General features: G+C 33.8%; 1 protein-coding gene across 3 annotated transcripts in view; it reads right to left on the bottom strand.

The window, feature by feature from the left end:
• LOC126810590 (synaptotagmin-like protein 5) overlaps window positions 1-18,820 on the bottom strand; it is a 58,264-nt gene extending 39,444 nt beyond the window's left edge. For all 3 annotated transcript variants that reach the window (XM_050535741.2, XM_050535742.2, XM_050535746.2), the window contains exons 1-4: window positions 18,717-18,820; window positions 10,276-11,837; window positions 9,444-9,656; window positions 5,903-6,018 (exon numbers count right to left, since the gene is read on the bottom strand). In XM_050535741.2, coding sequence (XP_050391698.1) covers window positions 5,903-6,018; window positions 9,444-9,656; window positions 10,276-10,388 — 442 coding nt within the window. In that variant the 5' untranslated portion in view covers window positions 10,389-11,837; window positions 18,717-18,820. The remainder of the gene's footprint in view (window positions 1-5,902; window positions 6,019-9,443; window positions 9,657-10,275; window positions 11,838-18,716) is intronic.
• Between the last annotated feature and the right edge of the window lie 886 nt (window positions 18,821-19,706).

Here is a 19,706-nt window from a genome sequence, read left to right as displayed (position 1 = left end):
AAAGACTTTTCACATTCAACCAGCTACACCATGTGTATTAATAATAAGAAACTCCATGTAAACTGTCAACAGGTTCCCAATAAGTATCAATAACAAGAAAATATAGTCCAAATATCTATAATGGACATCAATACAAAAAAAGCATTATCTGGTCAAAATTCACTTGCAATTATCAGTCATCACAAAAGATTCACAAACACCAAGCAGAATTACAAAATTCCATGTGAATATTTAGATTAGGTAGTGCAAACGAGGGCTTCCACTTCAAAATTTTCACTGCCGGTCATTTTTGATAACACACGAAGAACTTTTCAAAATAAATTCATATTTCATGTTTTTTTATTCAGGGCAGGGTTTTGTGAATCCACATGTCTATACCACTTTGTCTGCATGGTGTACACAAAAAATTATATATTGGACTTAAAAATGAAATATTAGTAAGACTTATGATAATTATTTATTCATGAAATATTCCTTTTTGGCTACTTAAATAATCGAAATAGCTGAATTGGCCATAGAAAAACCATTCCAGTAGCTCACATATTACCACATGCTCTTTAGAAAACATAATGACCTGGATAATTTTGAGTTGTAATACAATAAATATATAATTATCCACGGCATATTTCTCACATTTATTGGTTTTAGAGTAACCATATATAGACAACATTTTTGCTACACGTGGAATTGTCAATATTGCTACACAATAGCACTGGAAGACGTTCTTTTCTTAATTTTTCGGTAAGCAAGTTAACTAATCTCTAGATTTTATTTCTACAATTCCCACCAGGCCGTAATACAGCTTTAGAAAAAATTATACTGCATTTTTCTCCCAACACGTACGTTGTTGAGGATTTACATAATTGCTATACTGTTTTTATTTAATATGACAGATGGTTGAATGCGAAGAGCAGTACTTCATATCAATTGCCATTTTTTCTAAGATCATAATAATCTTGTTTACATCGTGTGTGATTGTAATAGCGGTAAACGGCTTTGTTCTAGAAAATTCTTATGATAAGTAGGTGTTCAAATAATGATTGACTAAGAAATTTCGATAGCCCTCCATCCCGACCGGCATATATGGCCGACGTGGAACCCATGGTGCACATGCAAACAGAAAATATCCCAGAATACTAAAAGATTACACATAAAATAACATATCAAATTCAAATAGATAACAGGGTGACATGAAGAGTACAAAAAATATTAACATCAGAAGCAGAAATGTCATGGTAAAAACATTTGTCTTAGCCATATACTACATGTACAGGGAAAACTCATGCAATCTAATATCAGCTACAAAGCAACAACTAGAATCAGGAAGCAAAAAAAATCCGTCGAGCTGTCTCTACAGACAGGTTGAGATCAATATGAAACCAACACGTTAAATTACACTTAATCATAATGAGACTGATATACACTGATAAACATACTGCGAGACAGAAATTACATTTCATATCACGGACATTCAAAGATATTAATTGTATAAAAGTCAGATAGTTCCTTAAAAGAAAGAATCATTGTCTTTGCTTTATAATGGTATATAAAATGTCTTTGGGAGTATCGGTATACAATCTTCTGGGAATAAATGTCTAGAGTACACTTCCAGGTGATATCATTTTTAAATGAAGCAGAGTTATTGTTTCCCATATTCTCGACCAAAGGAATTCTTATCTCATCATCAAACACAGTCTAGGTATTTACCAAAAGATTCTCGCTCAATTAATTAGAAGCAGATTTACAGTTATATTGTGTCCCAAATAGTGTGACCAATAAATCAATTTTACGAGTCCCATGCTTTCTTTAAAAAGTATGAGCGTATCATGAACCAGGAATCAATCTAAGTCCATCATTCTATGCAGATTTCCCCAAGCAACACATACCAAATTTCATGTTGATCGTACTTCAATTAGCAGAGCCTTCGCCCTTTCTAGAACAGTGTCATCCTCAAGAAGAACAAGAAGACGAGTTGTGCTTGGGGGCCCAGTCAAGAAATACTATTAATCTCTTGTTTCAAATAAGTAAAGTCATCATAAAATAATAAGATTGTCATGTGTGTATGGTTGAGTGTATTGATATGAGATTAATATGTCTGTAGTATGTTTGTAATACAATCAGCAGAGTTGAACTTCTATGTCTTAAATATTAATCAATTTTGCTCTTCTTTTTCTTCTAATAATAGACTCATTATAAGTGTCCTTGTATCCTAGAAAAATAACAAACCAAACAATCAATGCTTTCTGTGATTTACTTGCAGAGTCATATAGATATAAAGGCGTCTGCACTGAAAATGTCAAGTACATGTAAATCATTTGAAGTATTTGTTTGCAAGGGAACAGTTCCTTGTCTGCGATATCACAACAGAATTGTTGAACTTACATGTAGGTATGATTCGAGTACAGGACAATTCGTCCCGGACAATACATGTACATCCCCCGGGACTATTCATAGCAGATCAATTCGTCACCGGATAATTCTGTAAGCATTAAGAACCATGCAGATGCTATTTCTATCAATTATCACTTCAGGAACCATTAAGTTAAGAACTATAGTATTGTTTTCCGGGGACAAATTGTTCTAGGGGTGATTTGTCCTAGGTGTCGAATAGTCATGAGACGAATTGTCCTTGGGGACGAGATGTCTGGGGACGAATAGTCCTAGGGGACGAATTGTCCTTGGATGAATTGTCCTGGAATGAATTGTTCAGGGATGAATTGTCCTAGAGCTGTATGATTCTGCTAGAGTTCAGGACTTGAATTTAATTATATTTCCCTTACTGGTAATTACATACATCTCCAACTGTTACATGTATGATATTTCTTTAAAAATGAACTATGTGAGATAGATAACGAAAAACATTCAGAAATTCTAACTTTTTGTCCAATTAGCTTCAATCATAATTCACCTGTATTTCCCACATGATTAATGCATTATTGCAATAGTAAAACTTGAATGTCTGAAGATTTGTTTCATCTACCTTAAAGATATATTATCCTTCATATCCCAAAAATTAATTGTGTGTTTGCAATTACACGCCGACAAACCATGTGAATAAAAACTTATAAGCCCTTCATAATTTGGATACAGGAACTGAAAGGTTGGCTTATGATATAACCAATGTCTCCAATGACTTCAAGCATTTTTTATTCAATATTCTCTTGGTATAGTTTCTTACAGACATCAGTATAATTTCAATAGAGATAGAGAAATTGGGTTTAACGTCCACTTAACAAAAACTAATTAATTCCGGGACTAACATAGGGTAGATTTTTATTTCAATAACTGGCTTGCACATATGTTTCTTTTAGTGGAGGGAGGAAACCGGTAGAACCCATTTTACAACAAATAATGTATACCTACATGTACATGACATAATACTTATTTATGTAATTATTATTGCTTTATACATAATAATACATACCGGTAAATATATATTTACATTTATTCTGAAGTGGCTTAGGATGTCATTTAATGGCTTGATTGCCCGTTGATGTTCAAGTACAATCAATATATTTACATATTTCCTTAACGATGTTGAAATCCTTTATATCGATTGGATGGAAATTGTATACCAGTACATCTGTGATTGGTCTATCAAGGTGCTACTGCACTACCCATATCAAGTAACTTAATTCAATAAATTAATCTGAATACCAACATGTCTGCCATATTTGCTTAAATTTATCACTTGGTTTAGGCTTACAAATGAAAATAAAATATAAAAAGAGAAATATGATCATATAAAATCTCTGATCGACATATTAGGGAATTGAATCCCTTGCAAATTAAAATATTGAGAAAGTCGAATCCTAAACAGAATATCGATTATCACATCATTGAGTATTTATAAAGATGTGATGAACTGAAAATTTGTCAACAATCAGCATTATACTGCAGGAGATATAATAGGGATAGGGTCAAAACAAGCCTGCGTCACCCATATATTCGCTAAAATCTTTTGATAGGTTTCTTCTTAATCCGAATGAATCCAAGCCATGAGATTATTTACCATTGATATTTTGATTTTGTTTTCTTAAAGGGACTATCCCGATTTGAACAGAGTCTCAAAAATAAAAGTCAGAGTATGTATGAAATTTAAGTGCCAAAATAAAGAGGAATGGTGTATTTACCTTGTCTCAAAATTTCAGCTCAAAATATTGAGTTGCTTGGACATGAACGTCAAAATTCCTTATCCGGATACGTAACGAGTTCAAGATTTGGGGTCAATTTTTCCGTTGGGTTACCTAATAATCGACCCCCGTTCCTTTAGAGGGCTCCACAATGAATGACCCATGTGCTGTACTTGATAACGAAAGGTAAGTTTCACCTACACATTATTTTTATAAAATAAAAGTCTGGTTTTATCCAGACACCGCAAAATACAGCTTGGGACACCAGTCTCCATTTCCAGATAAAGACTGACGGGTTTAAGTTGTTCAAAAACGTATCACATATGTTGAGTTAGTTGCTCAGCCCTAAGGTAGAGAATTTTAAGGGATTTTAACACAAAATTAAGCAGTTTAATTCTCCAAAATATTATCAGGATTGACCCTTTAATTAAATGTTAAATAATCAATTTGAGTACATTTTAGCATCCAAACAACCAGATGCTGTCCTTGTCAGGTCCTCTATCCTGCACCACTGATAAGGGGAATCCAGAGAACTTTTTTGGACAAGACCAGATATCGTAAAACCGGGCCCCCTAGTTAGAGAGCTATTGCCTTACTCAATGTGCCATGAGTCTCGCTTTTAATTTAACACAATAAACAAGACACAGATAATTTATATCATAATATTTTATTCACTGAAATATTTTCAAATGAAATAGCAATCAAACAAATTAAGGGATGTATTTATCAAAAAGTTAAAGCAACATATCATAATGGGACCCACTCCAAGCCAAAATTGACATTGACACAAAATACCTAAATTTTCCACCTTCAACAAAAAATGTTTCAATTCAAAGCCAAAACTCCTTCCACCACTAATTCTAGTGCAACCAAAACCAAAACCAAATTCACATAATTAAAGAGAGATGGGTTATGGGCCAACATTTTTTAATCTAATGCAAAACTACAAATTGAAGGTCAATCACTTAATTTGTGAGAAAAATGAAAGTGTGAATTGTATTAAATGGAATAGTTTTGGAGGGAGTGGTACATGTATTTATTAGCCTAGTAAGTTCAGAAAGTAGGACGTTTAACCTCATTTCATTTCATCTGACTTCCTTATAAATACAGATTAATTTTAAGACTTAATTAAAAATGGCAAACTATGGTGATTGATTGAGATGTTCTAATTCAATGTAGGCCTATGCTTTAATGATTCAACTAAATCATGATGTTCTTGTTTAATGCACGTGCACGCTATGTTTAAACTACAGTATGGTTTTTATTTAATGCCTGCTTTAATGTTTCAACTACAGTGATTGGTTGGGGTTTTTATTTAATGTCTGCTTTAATGTTTCAACTACAGTGATTGGTTGAGGTTGTTGTTTAATGCATGCTATTATGTTTTAACCCCAGTGATTGGTTGAAGTTCTTATCTAATGCATGCTTTAATGTTTCAACTAAAGTGATTATTTATGGTTGCAGTATTTTCTTGAGCTTTCGGTAAACATTTCTGATTTGATTATTCTGATATTGTTGATTCCTTTATACACTAACTACGTGTATCTGGCTTTTCCTTTTCATTGTCAGACATTAGGACATTTCTGGAAGCAAAGACCCAAGGACTCTCTTTCAGTTACAATAAGTTCATTTCTGGAAGCAAAGATTGTGGGCCGAGTCCTGTCTTGGATAACACTGTATGAAATTTTATTTTGCCCTGTTGCCTTTTATGTACAAAGCATGACATTAATAATCTAGGTAAAAATATAAGCATTGAAACATAAGCTTACCTTCCGATGTCATACTCTTTCTTATTGAAGCTTTAACAATATCACCTACATACTTTATCTTGTCTTTTTTCTCTTCCTCAGGTTTCATCCATTCCCCTGTTAACAACTTTAATTGCCTGAAAGACAACCACAAGTTTACATTATAATTCTATGAAAGATGCAGAAATAATATGAAGTGGGACTTTAACATCCTACATGTACATGTATGTACCTTTCTGCACCAACAGGGCGACGGGTAGGGCCTACATCCTATATGTCATGCAGTGTGCTACAGCCTACTCATATTTCGAATTTCAACTGTCAACAGCTCTTTCACATGCATGCCAATGTGTAGGCCTACATGTATGTACATGAAATCTCATTTTCCATCCCATCTAAACAACTAGATCCTGTTGCTTGCCAGGCGCCCTCCATCCTGCACCACTGTCAAGGGAAATCCATCCTGAAAAGTCCTGAGGAACTTTCTTGGCCAATAATGGGATTGAATCTGAGACACTCATTAGTGAGCCAGTGCCTTATTCACTGAGCCACCTTGCTCCCATTAAATAGTTAAAAGATTATTATGTTCCTCAAATATACTCTTTTAAGATAAAATGTTTCTGAGAAAACATTCATCTTTAATTCCTCGTCTTAATCCTGGATACCATTGTTCCATCATTCGCAAAAAATAAATTCTAAAATAAAAAGCAGTTTCTGTGTCCATATGCACAACAATGATGCGTGAACTGCAGTTTTCGGACTCTGAGGCCAAGTGTGTGTCGCTTTGGTTGGAACAAAGTAATGCTGCTTTATAAGAATCTGAAGCATAGCCAATTTATATGTATAATTTGGGTTTAGATTTGAGAGCATCCTCAAAGGATCTGTGTAGAAACATTATTAAAGGATCAATTATGATTATTAAAAATCACAGAGTATTTTATCTGTATGCTTAAACCATGTATCAAACCAATAAAGCATATTATGGTGATGTAATCATAATGCAAATTCGTATAATAATGGTCCCTCCATGTAGAATTACGAGGAAATATTAACGATTCCACAGATACCTTCGTCTAGACAGAACAACGTTTATAAAATAATTGAATGTAGATTGATAATAAGATTTACAATTTCAAATTGTCTGGTTTGGGCTTCAGTTGTAATAAACCATTAAAGATATATAGGTTTGTTGGCAATAAACAATATATTACAATATACAGTGACATTTTATCGAGAGGTGGACATTAAAACGTATTTTAATAAAGCGGATTTGTTTTTTTCATTTGAAATCTTATATTACAATATACAGTGACATTTTATTGAGAGGTGGGCATTAAACTGAATCTTAATAAAGCGGATTTGTTTTGTTCATTTGAAATCTTATATTACAATATACAGTGACATTTTATTGAGAGGTGGGCATTAAAACGAATCTTAATAAAGCAGATTTGTTTTGTTCTGTTCATTTGAAATCTTATAATTGAAATAAAAAAAAAACGAGTCAATAAAGAACTTAATGTAATAAACTTCTAAAAGCAGATGGAGAAAATACATGTACTTATTTCTGCTATCATGTGTACCGCTAATTAAATGTATCTAGTAAGTGCAGGAGGACCGTACTACACATAACACAATCCTGCTGACAAGACAAACTATATTGACATTGTAAGAAATAAACAATAAATACCAATTCAAGTGAATGGATCCCGGGGGACCATCCCTAAGCACCCACTGTGCTGTACACTCATGGGCCTGGAATAATACAGTCCAAAATGATTTACAAGAAAGATGTATGGCGACCAGTTTTGACAGTGGTTGCTTCTGAATGGCGATAGTCATAGTCTGCCAGTTGACATCATGGGTCAATAAATTTTACAATAATAAGAATAAGGGTGATAATCAGGATAGAATTTTGGATAATTCTAAAAAGTAATAAATAAAGTGTAGTGAGCGAGCAGGAACAAACCCCAACACCGAGAATAAGAGGTGTGAATATATGTTTCTAAGAACTTCTAAAATTAGTTTTTACATCTTTGCCTAGATTTCTCAGTGCATTAACGAATGAAGTACATGTAGGCTTTGACACAATACTTTGGCTATCTTCTTACAAACATGTGGTAACGTTCATTTAACCTTGGTTTTTACATCCCTTCCAAACAACCCGACACACTTTCCTTGTCAGCTTTCCCATTAAATTTCACTGATCAATTAATCAACCCCAAATTATATGCTAAAAAAATTACTCTGGCAATGAATTCAGAACAATTATTAATCAGGTGTGCGAAACAATGCCGGATAATCCGTGGGAATTTTCTTGGCCAACAACTTTATCGAACCACAGAAAATATACAGTAAAATGCAAATGATGCCATGTCTGGTGATAAATAATTGGGGAGAGAGAGAGAGAGAGAGAAATGTGGTTTAACGTCCACTTGACACAAACTAGGTCATCTCGGGACTAACATGGTTTAATTTTTTATTTCAATAATTCACTTGCGTGTAGGGGTCTTTAGCAGTGGGAGGAAACCGGAGGTCCCAGAGAAAACCCACGAGGTTGGACAGCAACCCTACTCCTTGTCACATACAACCGGGGATTCGAATTCAAACCATAATAGTTGACTCCTTATGATACAGCACGCACATGCTAACCATTCAGCCATCAAACCCCTCTGATAAATAATTGGTCTTAATTATAGATTGAAATATGATCCAAAACTTTTATTTGGGAATCAATATCATACATGTAACTACATTTAGATGAAGTAAAGACGTCAAACATTTTATTGTTCCTTTGCATGTTCATGCCATCAAGAGTTGTCTTTCTTGTCAAAGATTTCATCCAACATAAAGTGCTAAGAAAACAAACAGCATGTACAGCTGTGAAAGAATATTACTGAAAGCAGTGGTTATGAGCACGAAAATTTGTTTGGGGATGATTCAGATATGTCAACAGCAGATCAGCTTACACATATTTAAATTTCAACTCTAATTGGGACCTTACTCTCTATTTCAATCTGAACTAGACACATTTAGGCCCATTACCACACACATACTACCCCTGGCAAGTGTGAACCTAGCTTGAAAAAAAGGTTCTTCTCGGACCATGACATGATTCGAAACTGCTACCTGTATACATTTAGAAAGGTCGGGTGTTCGATCCCTGCATTGGCAGAGAAAGTTCATCTAGTTTTTCCGGCGTGGTTCCCCCTTGTCAGTGAAGCAGGGCAGAGGGTCTGACAAGGACAGATGTCTAGTCGTTCGGATGGAACAAAAAAAAAGAGGTCCTGTGTACACATTGGCGTGCATGTAAAAGACCCCTTGATAGTTGGAATTGATATAAGAGTATTCCGTAGTGCCGCTGTCCGGGCAAAATTTCCCTCATAGCACTCTGTATGGTGTATGCCCGCCTTCATTAGCCCAGTTCGGAGCAAAACAGTAGGACGTTAAACCCCATTTCCGTTCATTTAATTTAAGCAAATACTCAAGTCATTATAAAATGCATAACCCAAAAGTAAATAAAAATACGACTAAAATAACCTTAATGTAATTATAAAATACTTACATTTGTTTGAAGCAAAGTGTACACAACCATGTTCCAGAAAGATTTACCTCCCGGCATGCATTACATACACGGAATTTACACTGTGGACAAACTTCTCCCCTATTGAAGATATATCCAAACTGTTCATGACACCGTGCACACATTTTATTTAGGTCATCACCATCGCGTAAAACACTCTGTATTCGTAAATTGTGTATGTCATTCTTCATTTGACTAAAACAAAAAGGATTAAACATAATTTGAGTCAGTGTTTTCGAAAAGTGGAAAAAAAGTGGAAATTAAACTTTTGAACTTTCAGTTTTCCAACCTAGCTTCCTCTTGATGCAGCCACAGGACAACCAATGCAAAATGTGTCCAGCGTACACATAATATGGTTTAATTTTATTTTAGTAATTCGCTTGAGTGTAGGGATCTTAAGCAGTGATATAATTGAACAGTTTTTAAAGTCAAATAAAAATTGTAACCTCTAGAGGGTTAACAAACTAAATCTTACAAACTGGGGCCATAATCAATGAAGTTACGACATGCCAATATCAAAAAGAACCAAGATCGGATAACAATTATTGATAACAAATTGTAGACGGACAGACAGGGATGACGACAATATGTGTCCACATGAAAATGTGGGCGTATAAAAAGAACACACTTATCACTGTCATGTACAGCTGTCTATTGTGTTATGAAATGGGTGGGTAAAGTGCAAAATTATAAAAAAATCTCCAAAAAACATACATTTAATCTTGATAAAAATTTAAATCAAAGAACGTTTCAATATATACAGAAATATACACAATAACACAGATTTCAACTGAACATCAATTGTCGAACTTACTTGACTTGCTGTGTTTTTTCCCAGCGCAAATCTTCATCCCGTTTTATAACTTTTAATATAATCAGTTTCTCCTCCTCCGTAAGGTCACCCAAGTCCAATAACTCTGCATTCATCTTGATAGCTGTGTGTGTAACTCACTAATATAATACAATAAACATTTAATCACAGTTTCTTCTAAATAAATCCGAAAATATACAAAAATTCTCAGTCTGTATCTATTCTGATGATTCAATCTATTCCGTATTTATTTATACATTTATAACTCAGCACACTTTGTCCATTTCTTAGTGTTTCACTCCAAAAACAAGATGGATATTAAATAATTTAGTTAATAAATTCTTCCTTTATTCAACTATCATATTGATTTGAACTGTTGTCTTATACATCCATGTGCATATATGATTTAATTAACGATTTCCTATGAATGAAATACCAGTGAAAAAAAAAAACCACCTCAAAAATGTATTTCTTAAAATATGCTGCACATATGAAATATTGTTAGGTGTGTTCTTTGGGAAACATATTTCATTTACTGTCTAACATATGCGGAGTTTTTCCCACAGGAACCGCAACAATTTGTGTTATTATGTCGGTCTGCAAAAAAGCCCATAGAATTTGGATATCTATATATATATATAAAAAAAAAAACAATATCCTATAGACACAAGAATCAAATACAGTGTTTAGCTGTAAAATGATATGGGATGTTGCACAAAAGATAGAAGATAACATGAAATATAAATATATCATGCATACAAAATGTCATTTAGCTTCTCCTCACTTAAAATATTGCCATAGTTATCTACATACTGGGCATTAACATAAATGAATGAAATTTTACTGTGTGTAATGTACATTGTATAATACATAAGAAAATATCTTTGTTTAAATATTAAAGAAAATATACTGTAGCACCAAACTTGTAAAGTAACGCTATGAAAATCTCATAACGTTTTGTTTTTAATGTGTACATGTGTATGTATCATAATAAACCTTCAGAATTTTTTTTTTAATAAGAGTACTAGTTATTCTATTGTCTTTGTTTAGTTTCGAATCAGAAGCACAACATTGGGTTAACAGGGTCTCAACACTAATCTGATATCTGTCCACAAATGTGAGTTAAGAGGGTCTCAACACTAATATGATATTTGTCAACAAATGTGAGTTAACAGGGTCTCAACACTAATATGATATTTGTCTACAAATGTGAGTTAACAGGGTCTCAACACTAATTTGATGTTTGTCCACTATTGTAAGTTAACAGGCACTCAACACTCATCTGATATTTGTCCACAAATGCAGGAAATTGAAGACAGACATAAATTAATAGAGGTGATAAATCTTTGAATCAATAACTGGAAGACAGGGGATTTCAATTCAAATAAGAAAATTTTACATTTCAGCAATGTATAGAGTAGTAGCACATAATTTATTTGTTCTGTTATAAGGCACTTGATGGTTATCCAGTTGTTCAAATTCAACTCATCCTTCCAATACCAGGCTTCTTCAGGAAAGTTTAGAAAATAACTAGTCGAATGTCACATCATTCTCACTGTTGATTTCTGTAAGTATATAAACATAATAAAACAATAAAAAGTTGACAAGTATGTGAAATTATACTTTCTTGAAATTCTCGTCAATAAATATATAAAGAATAAATTACATGATATTAGTTAGTGCTTGGTACTGCCACTGCAGTCACAATACGATACGATTCAGGTGCTACGATACAATTCATGACCAGGTCAATATTTACCATGAAAACAACAGGTTAAATGAATAATTGATATTTTTAGTCCTGCCGATGTCGAAGAAATTAAACTGTTTGATATCCAGACATTAATGTGGATCAAAATAGGGACCAAAACCTATGGATAATGTGTGACATGGATAATTAAAGTGTGACAGGTAACTTACTGAAACGACATAAAAAAGAATTGTGATACAATACGTGAATCGTGAGAAGGTGAATCATCATACATTGATTCAACGATATATCATGCCCGCACTAGTACCTGTAAGTTTTCTAAAATGCCCTTTGGTTGAATAAAACATGAAGACACATACCTTTAAGTGACCTGTGAAAGGAAAATGAGTTGAAAGTTGCAATACATTATCTACAATTAATATATGAACAAAATGTTGAAACAGGATAAGAAAAACAAATAGTTTGCTTTATTTGTCAAATTTAGACTTTTACGTTTCGAGTTATCTAATTAAAAAGATATTTTTAGCCTATTTTAACACTTTTGTTCATATCTTAAAAGACCTGCAATTTTCAACTCTATTTGCTCTCACAGGTCACATATACATAAGCAAACAATTTGTAATTAAAAAAATTGAAGACAACTTCAAATATACTAAAAACAATTCCACTTTCAACAACATATGTTTCATTTTTATGACATCTTTCAATAATGACCATATCCAAAACAGGCACGTCACATTGTGGAAATGAAAATTTAATTATTGAGAGGTTTCCTATAACCAATCATAATACAGATGTAATCAAATCAAAACTGAAATAAAATTGGTCCAGTCAGTTTAAAGAGAATGACAAGTGAATCATTGTAGATTCGTACATGTAGCTTCAATCAATTAAACCCAGTATGGGTCTTCCATAGAACTTCTGTTTCTACTTTAATCTACAAAACCTTAATCACATCATATACAGGACACAATTACTGTTTATTACTGAGCAATGTTTTGATTAGTCTTCTCTGTTTTTTATCAACCAATAACTATATTCCTTACATTACAGGTCTGGAAATGATGATTAACTAAATGTATGTGCCAGATATTATAAATATCAACAAAAGCTCAGAAAATAAAAAAAATCTGACCATGACAAGACGAACTGTGTCTGACAATGACTGAACTTGTGACTGACATTGTCTGTGACAGGTGCCTTATTTCCAGACTTAATTCCATAGAAAATTGTGTCCTGTGTATTTCCCATTCAATTACTAAATGCTATTAAAACAATTCAGATATCTTCAGTCTTAGAAAATTCACTAACACACCTACATTTATCCAACAAGTGTCACCAATTAACAGAGAACTTTCCAAAATCTGATTTAATAAAATATTTAAAACATTCTTTTAAAAAGTCAAAACTGATCGCCCACCATCTGAACTGAACTTAATAACGTCTGCGTAAAAATTGATTATGTTAGATTAACATGCTCCATCTATTTAACAAACAGCAGATGTTTCAAAATTCATTGTCTGTACTTAAAAACTTCATTTATATGATATATATTCTGTTTAAAACTGTATATTAACCACTCCAACTAATCACAAAATCAATAAACACACAGGGAAATACGTTACATACATACATAAACTCTAGTTTATACAGGACACAATAGATAACAAATTGATATTATTTACATTGTTTTCTTAGCACATGGGGCGTACCTGTTAACACCCGAATAGGTGTATACATGTACGTAAAATGGTATGTGTTAAAAATACTTTAAATGGCACAGAAATATGTATATTTGTTGTTAGAATTCAGTCACAAATAGGTGTATCACAGAAAATGGTATTTGTTAAAAATACTTTAAATGGTACAGAAATATGTCTATTAGTTAGCATAAAATATGTTATAATCAAATCCATTGCTCAGTAAATCTAGTAAAATACTGAATGTTTTGAAATGTTGTAAAAGTTTCAAAAGAAACAATCAAAGTACCAAAGTTTCTTTCAAAGAAGTCTAATGCTTTTCATTATCGATATCATCCAAATTCTTCGACATTGAAAACACAAATTATTTGTCAATTATTTGTCAAATCAACATAGATGTTGTGATTTTACCATAATGCGTTTCAGTGCCATTTGTAACAAGGGACTCGAAGAACAAGGCTCGAGATATTCAACAAGTCATGTCAAACAGTGACGTCATATTCTTATCTGGAGAGCATGCGCATTAAGTACTATCAGTGTAGACAAGTCATGTCAAATGGTGACGTCATATTCTTATCTGGAGATCATGAGCAATAAATACTATCAGTGTAGACTAGAATAACCAGACACTAGAGATTGCCATTCTTGCATATTTCGCCGAACATAATTGATTGGAAATTACAGTAAAACCGAAACAAGTGAATGTAAATCAGTTTATATACATTCATATTACATTATTATATGCGTTGCGACCCATTTGTATCCATTTCTAGGTCCCAAATATTAGCGATTAGGTACTTTAAAGATAGGTTCCCAGAAAAGTATTTATCGGGTGGTTATTTCCAATAAAAGTATGGCAATTTTGGTATATATGGCAAGTAGAGATATCCAATCTTACTAGAAAAATACTGGATTCCATGAAAAACACCCATGGAGCCGTATACAGGACAAAAATGTCAGGGTTCCCCTAATCGACAGCCCGATGATTAGGAATTATTTCAATAATTTGTTTGCGCGTAGGAGTCTTTTAGCAGTCGGAAGAAACTGGAGGACCCGGAGTAAACCCAGGTTGGACAAGCGACCCTACGCCTTCTCACGTACATGTAGAAGCGGGAAATCAAAACCAAGCCACTTGACTCAATCTGATTAAAACACAGATCTTATTTCGTTTCTTTTTTTATAGTTCAAAATTTTGTTTTACTTGTCTTTACTACACTAGGATCTGGAAGAGTTGTTATATTACGGGCGTTTTGTTAGAAGTAAGAGATTTAACTCAATGAAACGTTCTGTTACAGCGACTTCTTGGCGTGCCATTCACGAAACTGTGGGTAAACCACTAGAAACATCAACGCTAATTGATTAATCAATGTCTGACATCATAGGCTTTTTATAGATATGTATTTTAATCAGAATGCCACTTGACTCAATGGCAGGCCTTTTAATACAATGCTCACGCGTTAACTCTGGAGGTAATTATCGGAAATTGTTGACAATCCTGTGTATAAATTAAAAGTCAATCGGATATTAACTTTAACTTCTAGAACGTCCACATGCAATGTGGGCGTATAAATGTAATAGTAAAAAAAATAATTATCAAACAGAATATCTCATATCTGATGAAATTTGAATACACATTATGTCTAATAATCTATTTAGTTATTGTGCTGTCATTTGTCAGGAAGTGACACAGCTGTTTAAATTTTAAATTACATGTATCTCTCTTATACTGGTGGATTTTCCTTACATTTCCATGAACAATCATAATCAATTTTAAATAGATGAACTATTTTAAAATTCATGCATAGTTTTAAAATAAAGAATTATCTAGTTGATTATCTTTTACACAGTTATGGTCTGTTCATAAAAAAAATAGTAATATTACTTTTATACCATTGTTACTCAACCATTGGGACATTCTGACTAATTCCTTTTGTAAACTTTCTTAAGTTTTCATTATTTTAGCAGGACAGTTTGACTAGTAAGAAATATTTGACACATTATCTTATATTTTTTTCTTTGAAAGTTTCATATAAATGTGGCTACTTTTGGTATAATGTATATATTTGAGTATATGTATGTACAGCCCCTCACCCTAGTACAAAATGTTTAAATTCTTTTTTAAAACATTTAAAGCTTCTTGTTTTTACCTTTCAATATGGAAATTTTGATTAATCTTATCAGAATTTTTCTATGAAGACTTCATATAAACATGGTTACTTTTAGTATTTGAGCATTGAGTCCCTAAACATGCATAAGATACCATGCAAACTTCCTTATAAGTCTATCCAAATGGTTAATAAACCCAAAATCCACAAAGTGAATAAGTATAACAATACTAGGCTAAGTATCTTATTGACATGTAATATTGTGCAATCTTATTGATAAAACTACATGAGCTTTCTAATTGGGCAACAAATAAAAGGTTATCCATAATCCTATTAGCAGAAGAAACTTCTTCAAAGGGACATGAAATAAACAAAGCATAGTATTACTGAATTGAATGAATTGGATATACAATGTATTGTCTAATTGATATTTTATATGAAACTAATTCTGAGACTAACATCATTAAGTTTATGTACTATGACTATGTGTACAAGGGAGAATTGTGTGCAGAATTTAACATTTCCACCTACTCTTCTTCAAATTCCATCATAAAGTTTTATTTTACATGCAGGCTAATATATCCATGGATGGACCATTGATTCTGTCTTATGATTAAATGTTTTTGTCAGCCTATGCTGGAATTATAAACAGCAATATCCCAGTCCGAGGCCTAGTATCCTAACTGACATATTAATATTTTCAAGTCTCATTAATAATATCACATCAAAATAACCTCTGAATCACTGTTTTCCTTCACTGTCTATCTTTACGATTGTCATGCTACATGTACAACCAGTCAACACATTTTCACACCATTCTCTTTAATTGTCTCATTACACAGCCAAAATGAGGTAGAAATATATTGTAAGTACCTTAATAAAAATGACAACAAGCTAGCTTATATTATATATATTTTGTTTTTTGTTTAGTTTGCAGAACATAATAAAAAAAAATACACTTAATGTAATCATTAGTAATAACAAACATCGACCTATACTCTAATTAGCCTGTGGCTGCCTTTTCTAAGTTAACATACGATAAGGATTAATAATATTGTGCTTTTAATGAAACAGAAAACTGGCTATTTTTCTGAGTAATGAAGAACAGCAGTGGCTTAGTGAGTCAAGACAGGTTTCAGGTTCACTCCCGTTGTTGGTCGAGAAAGTTCCTTGGGATTTTCTGGCATGGTGCAGGATGGAGGTCGAGTCTGACAAGGAAGTGTTCCTGGTCATTCCGATTGGATGGACAACCGAGGTACCATGTACACATTGTAGTGCATGTAAAAGAACACCAATTGGAATTCGAAATATGAGTAAGCTGTAGTGCAACTGTTAGGGCAAAACTTTTCTATTAGCACACTGTACGGTGTATGCCCGTCTTCATTAGCCCAACCAGAGCAGAAATGTATGACACTAAACATGTATTTGGTAAAAGTTGTTAATGCTGGGAACAGGGGGTACAATATCATCCAAAGTCTTCAACATTGAAAACACGAATTATTTGTCAATTCAAAGCAACATTAATGTTGTGATCTTACCAGGAAAAGATGGGCTTCTGACCATGGTCGTGGATTTAGGGGGGGGGGGGCGGGAGGCGTCCCCCCACTGAGAATCGGAAGGGGGGGGGACAAATAGGTATCTGCCCCCCCCCCCCCCATGATTTTGATCACCAGGACAGATTTTCAGGTTTATATCCACATGATAGTGAGCTTGTTTCTATGTATCTGGAACTGAATCGGGACTTGGAACAAGAATTGCCATTCTTCAAGCACCAGTTTTCGGCCAAATCTATTTCACTTGTGCAAGAAGAGTTCCTCATTATGTCACCTGGAGTGAGGAAGACATTCCCTTCTGTCGAAGCTCTTCTCATCTCACACTGCTGAACCCTGCTAGTTCCTGCTCAGCCGAGCGATCCTTCAGCACTCTGCGCCATATCAAAACTTGGCTGCACAACTCAATAACGCAAAACCGAATGAACCACTTGAGAATATGTGCTGTGCATAATGACCCCCTTCATGTCGCCAAGATATTCAAAGAGAACAGTACTGATCGTAGAACGAACGTCTTTGGACAATTCACTTAACTTCATGAACAATTAATATTTATGCAGCTTTGATGTAGGTAGTCAATTTTTCCATATTGTCATCATATTACCCCTTGTTACAGCCTTCATCGAAAAAACACTGGTACAGTAAACTGTTCGTAATTATTTACTTCTTTTGGTAATGAAATGTTCCAGATTCCAGGGTTCGTCCGTCCTCACCCCCCCCCCCCTCCGCCCCCGCCCCAAAAGTTATGACAAATCCACGCCCTTGCTTCTGACATCCAATATTTAAGACAAAATATTTTACATTTTACCACTGGTACACAAATCCTGTACCAGAATGTGATTCAGTGCCAAGGGACTCGAGAACGAGGCTAGACATATTCCACAAGTCATGTCAAATGGTGACGTCATATTCTTTTCTGGAGAGCATGCGCAATACTATCGGTGTAGACCGGAAACAATTGAAAGTAAATCAGTTTATATACATTCATATTACATTATTATATGTGTTGCGACCCATTTGTCTCAATTTCTTGGTCTCAAATATAGCGATTTAGCTCCTTTAAATCACACTTGGGCAACTATATATAGTATTATTTGGCTGCCCTGGCAAAATCCGTGTATATTACGTCACCTATTCTTATAGCAAGCCTAGTACACCCTGATCAAAGAAATGTCGAATCCGACCATTCAAAACCGATGCAACACTACCGGTATATAAATAATAACTTTGATCGATTTGTCCACTAATTAACCATTGAGTGACCAGGCCAACACATCATAGTTAACTTTGTCATAAGACAAACTTGAAATAAAAGGTAATAAGTATTAGATTCGAGTCTCATGGAAATGGGACTTTTGCGTAGAAATTTAAAACTTACCAAAGTCTGCAAACTTTCCACTACTTGTTTTGATGTCACGTAAACCATTCGGCCAGCCATGACAGTCGCCTAACAGGGATCTACCAATCAAATTGTCTATTGAGGTAGATAAAGAGACACCTATGCTAATTGGTTGTTTACTAAAAAGGTATTCCTGTCCGGTTAAAAAATGTTGTGACCCTGATGCGTATAAGGTATGCTAAATGCAAAGATAAATATGTGAGCAAACGCAAAATTTATATGAGTATTGAAGGAAATTATTCAGACGTGAAATATAGACCTAGCTATTTTATACTGCAACTAGACCGTATTTGTTTTTGTTAGGCCAATTCTTGTGTCTAACATTTCGTTTCTCGTTCTGTCTGGTCGACAGTGGCGTAGCCTATTTATAGCGGGAAGGGGGGGGGGGGGCTCGACCCATATTTTTAAGAAAAATAAATAACAAGACATACAAACTCGGTGGACAGACTTTAACTTAATGAATCAAAATTTTGCTGTTATTTGGGCATTAGAAACTGTTTGTAGGAGGCTATGCCCCCCCCCCTCCCCAGGGCTAACCTTTATGTCGATTACACAATTTAAGGCTTTTAACTATATAAATATTTGTTTTGTGTACTTGTAACTTTAAGTATGCATCAAACTAATTTGGCTATTTTGCCATAAAATTGGCAAAATTATTTGTTCATGTATTGGTGTAATTTGAATTATAAAATAATATATATATATATATATATTAATATTATGGTTGTACATTATAGATTCAAAATTCTGACATGCTATCGTCTAATTCGGTGGTTCTCAAACTTTTTTTGCCAACGGCACACCTTGGAACACAGGAATAAAATAGCCGCACACCTGGCTAAATATGTATGAAAAATATTTGAATTTTGCGAAATAAAAACATAGTAAGTCATAGACACATAGAATGACACAAACTAAATAAAGAAAACACAGCTAAAATTACCAGTAGACACCAGTGAATACTCACTT

This window comes from Patella vulgata, chromosome 2 (genome assembly GCF_932274485.2).
Source record: "Patella vulgata chromosome 2, xgPatVulg1.2, whole genome shotgun sequence".
NCBI lineage: Eukaryota > Metazoa > Mollusca > Gastropoda > Patellidae > Patella > Patella vulgata.
The sequence above is the reverse complement of the archived record's forward strand: the minus strand, read 5'-3'. Positions and strand labels throughout refer to the sequence as shown.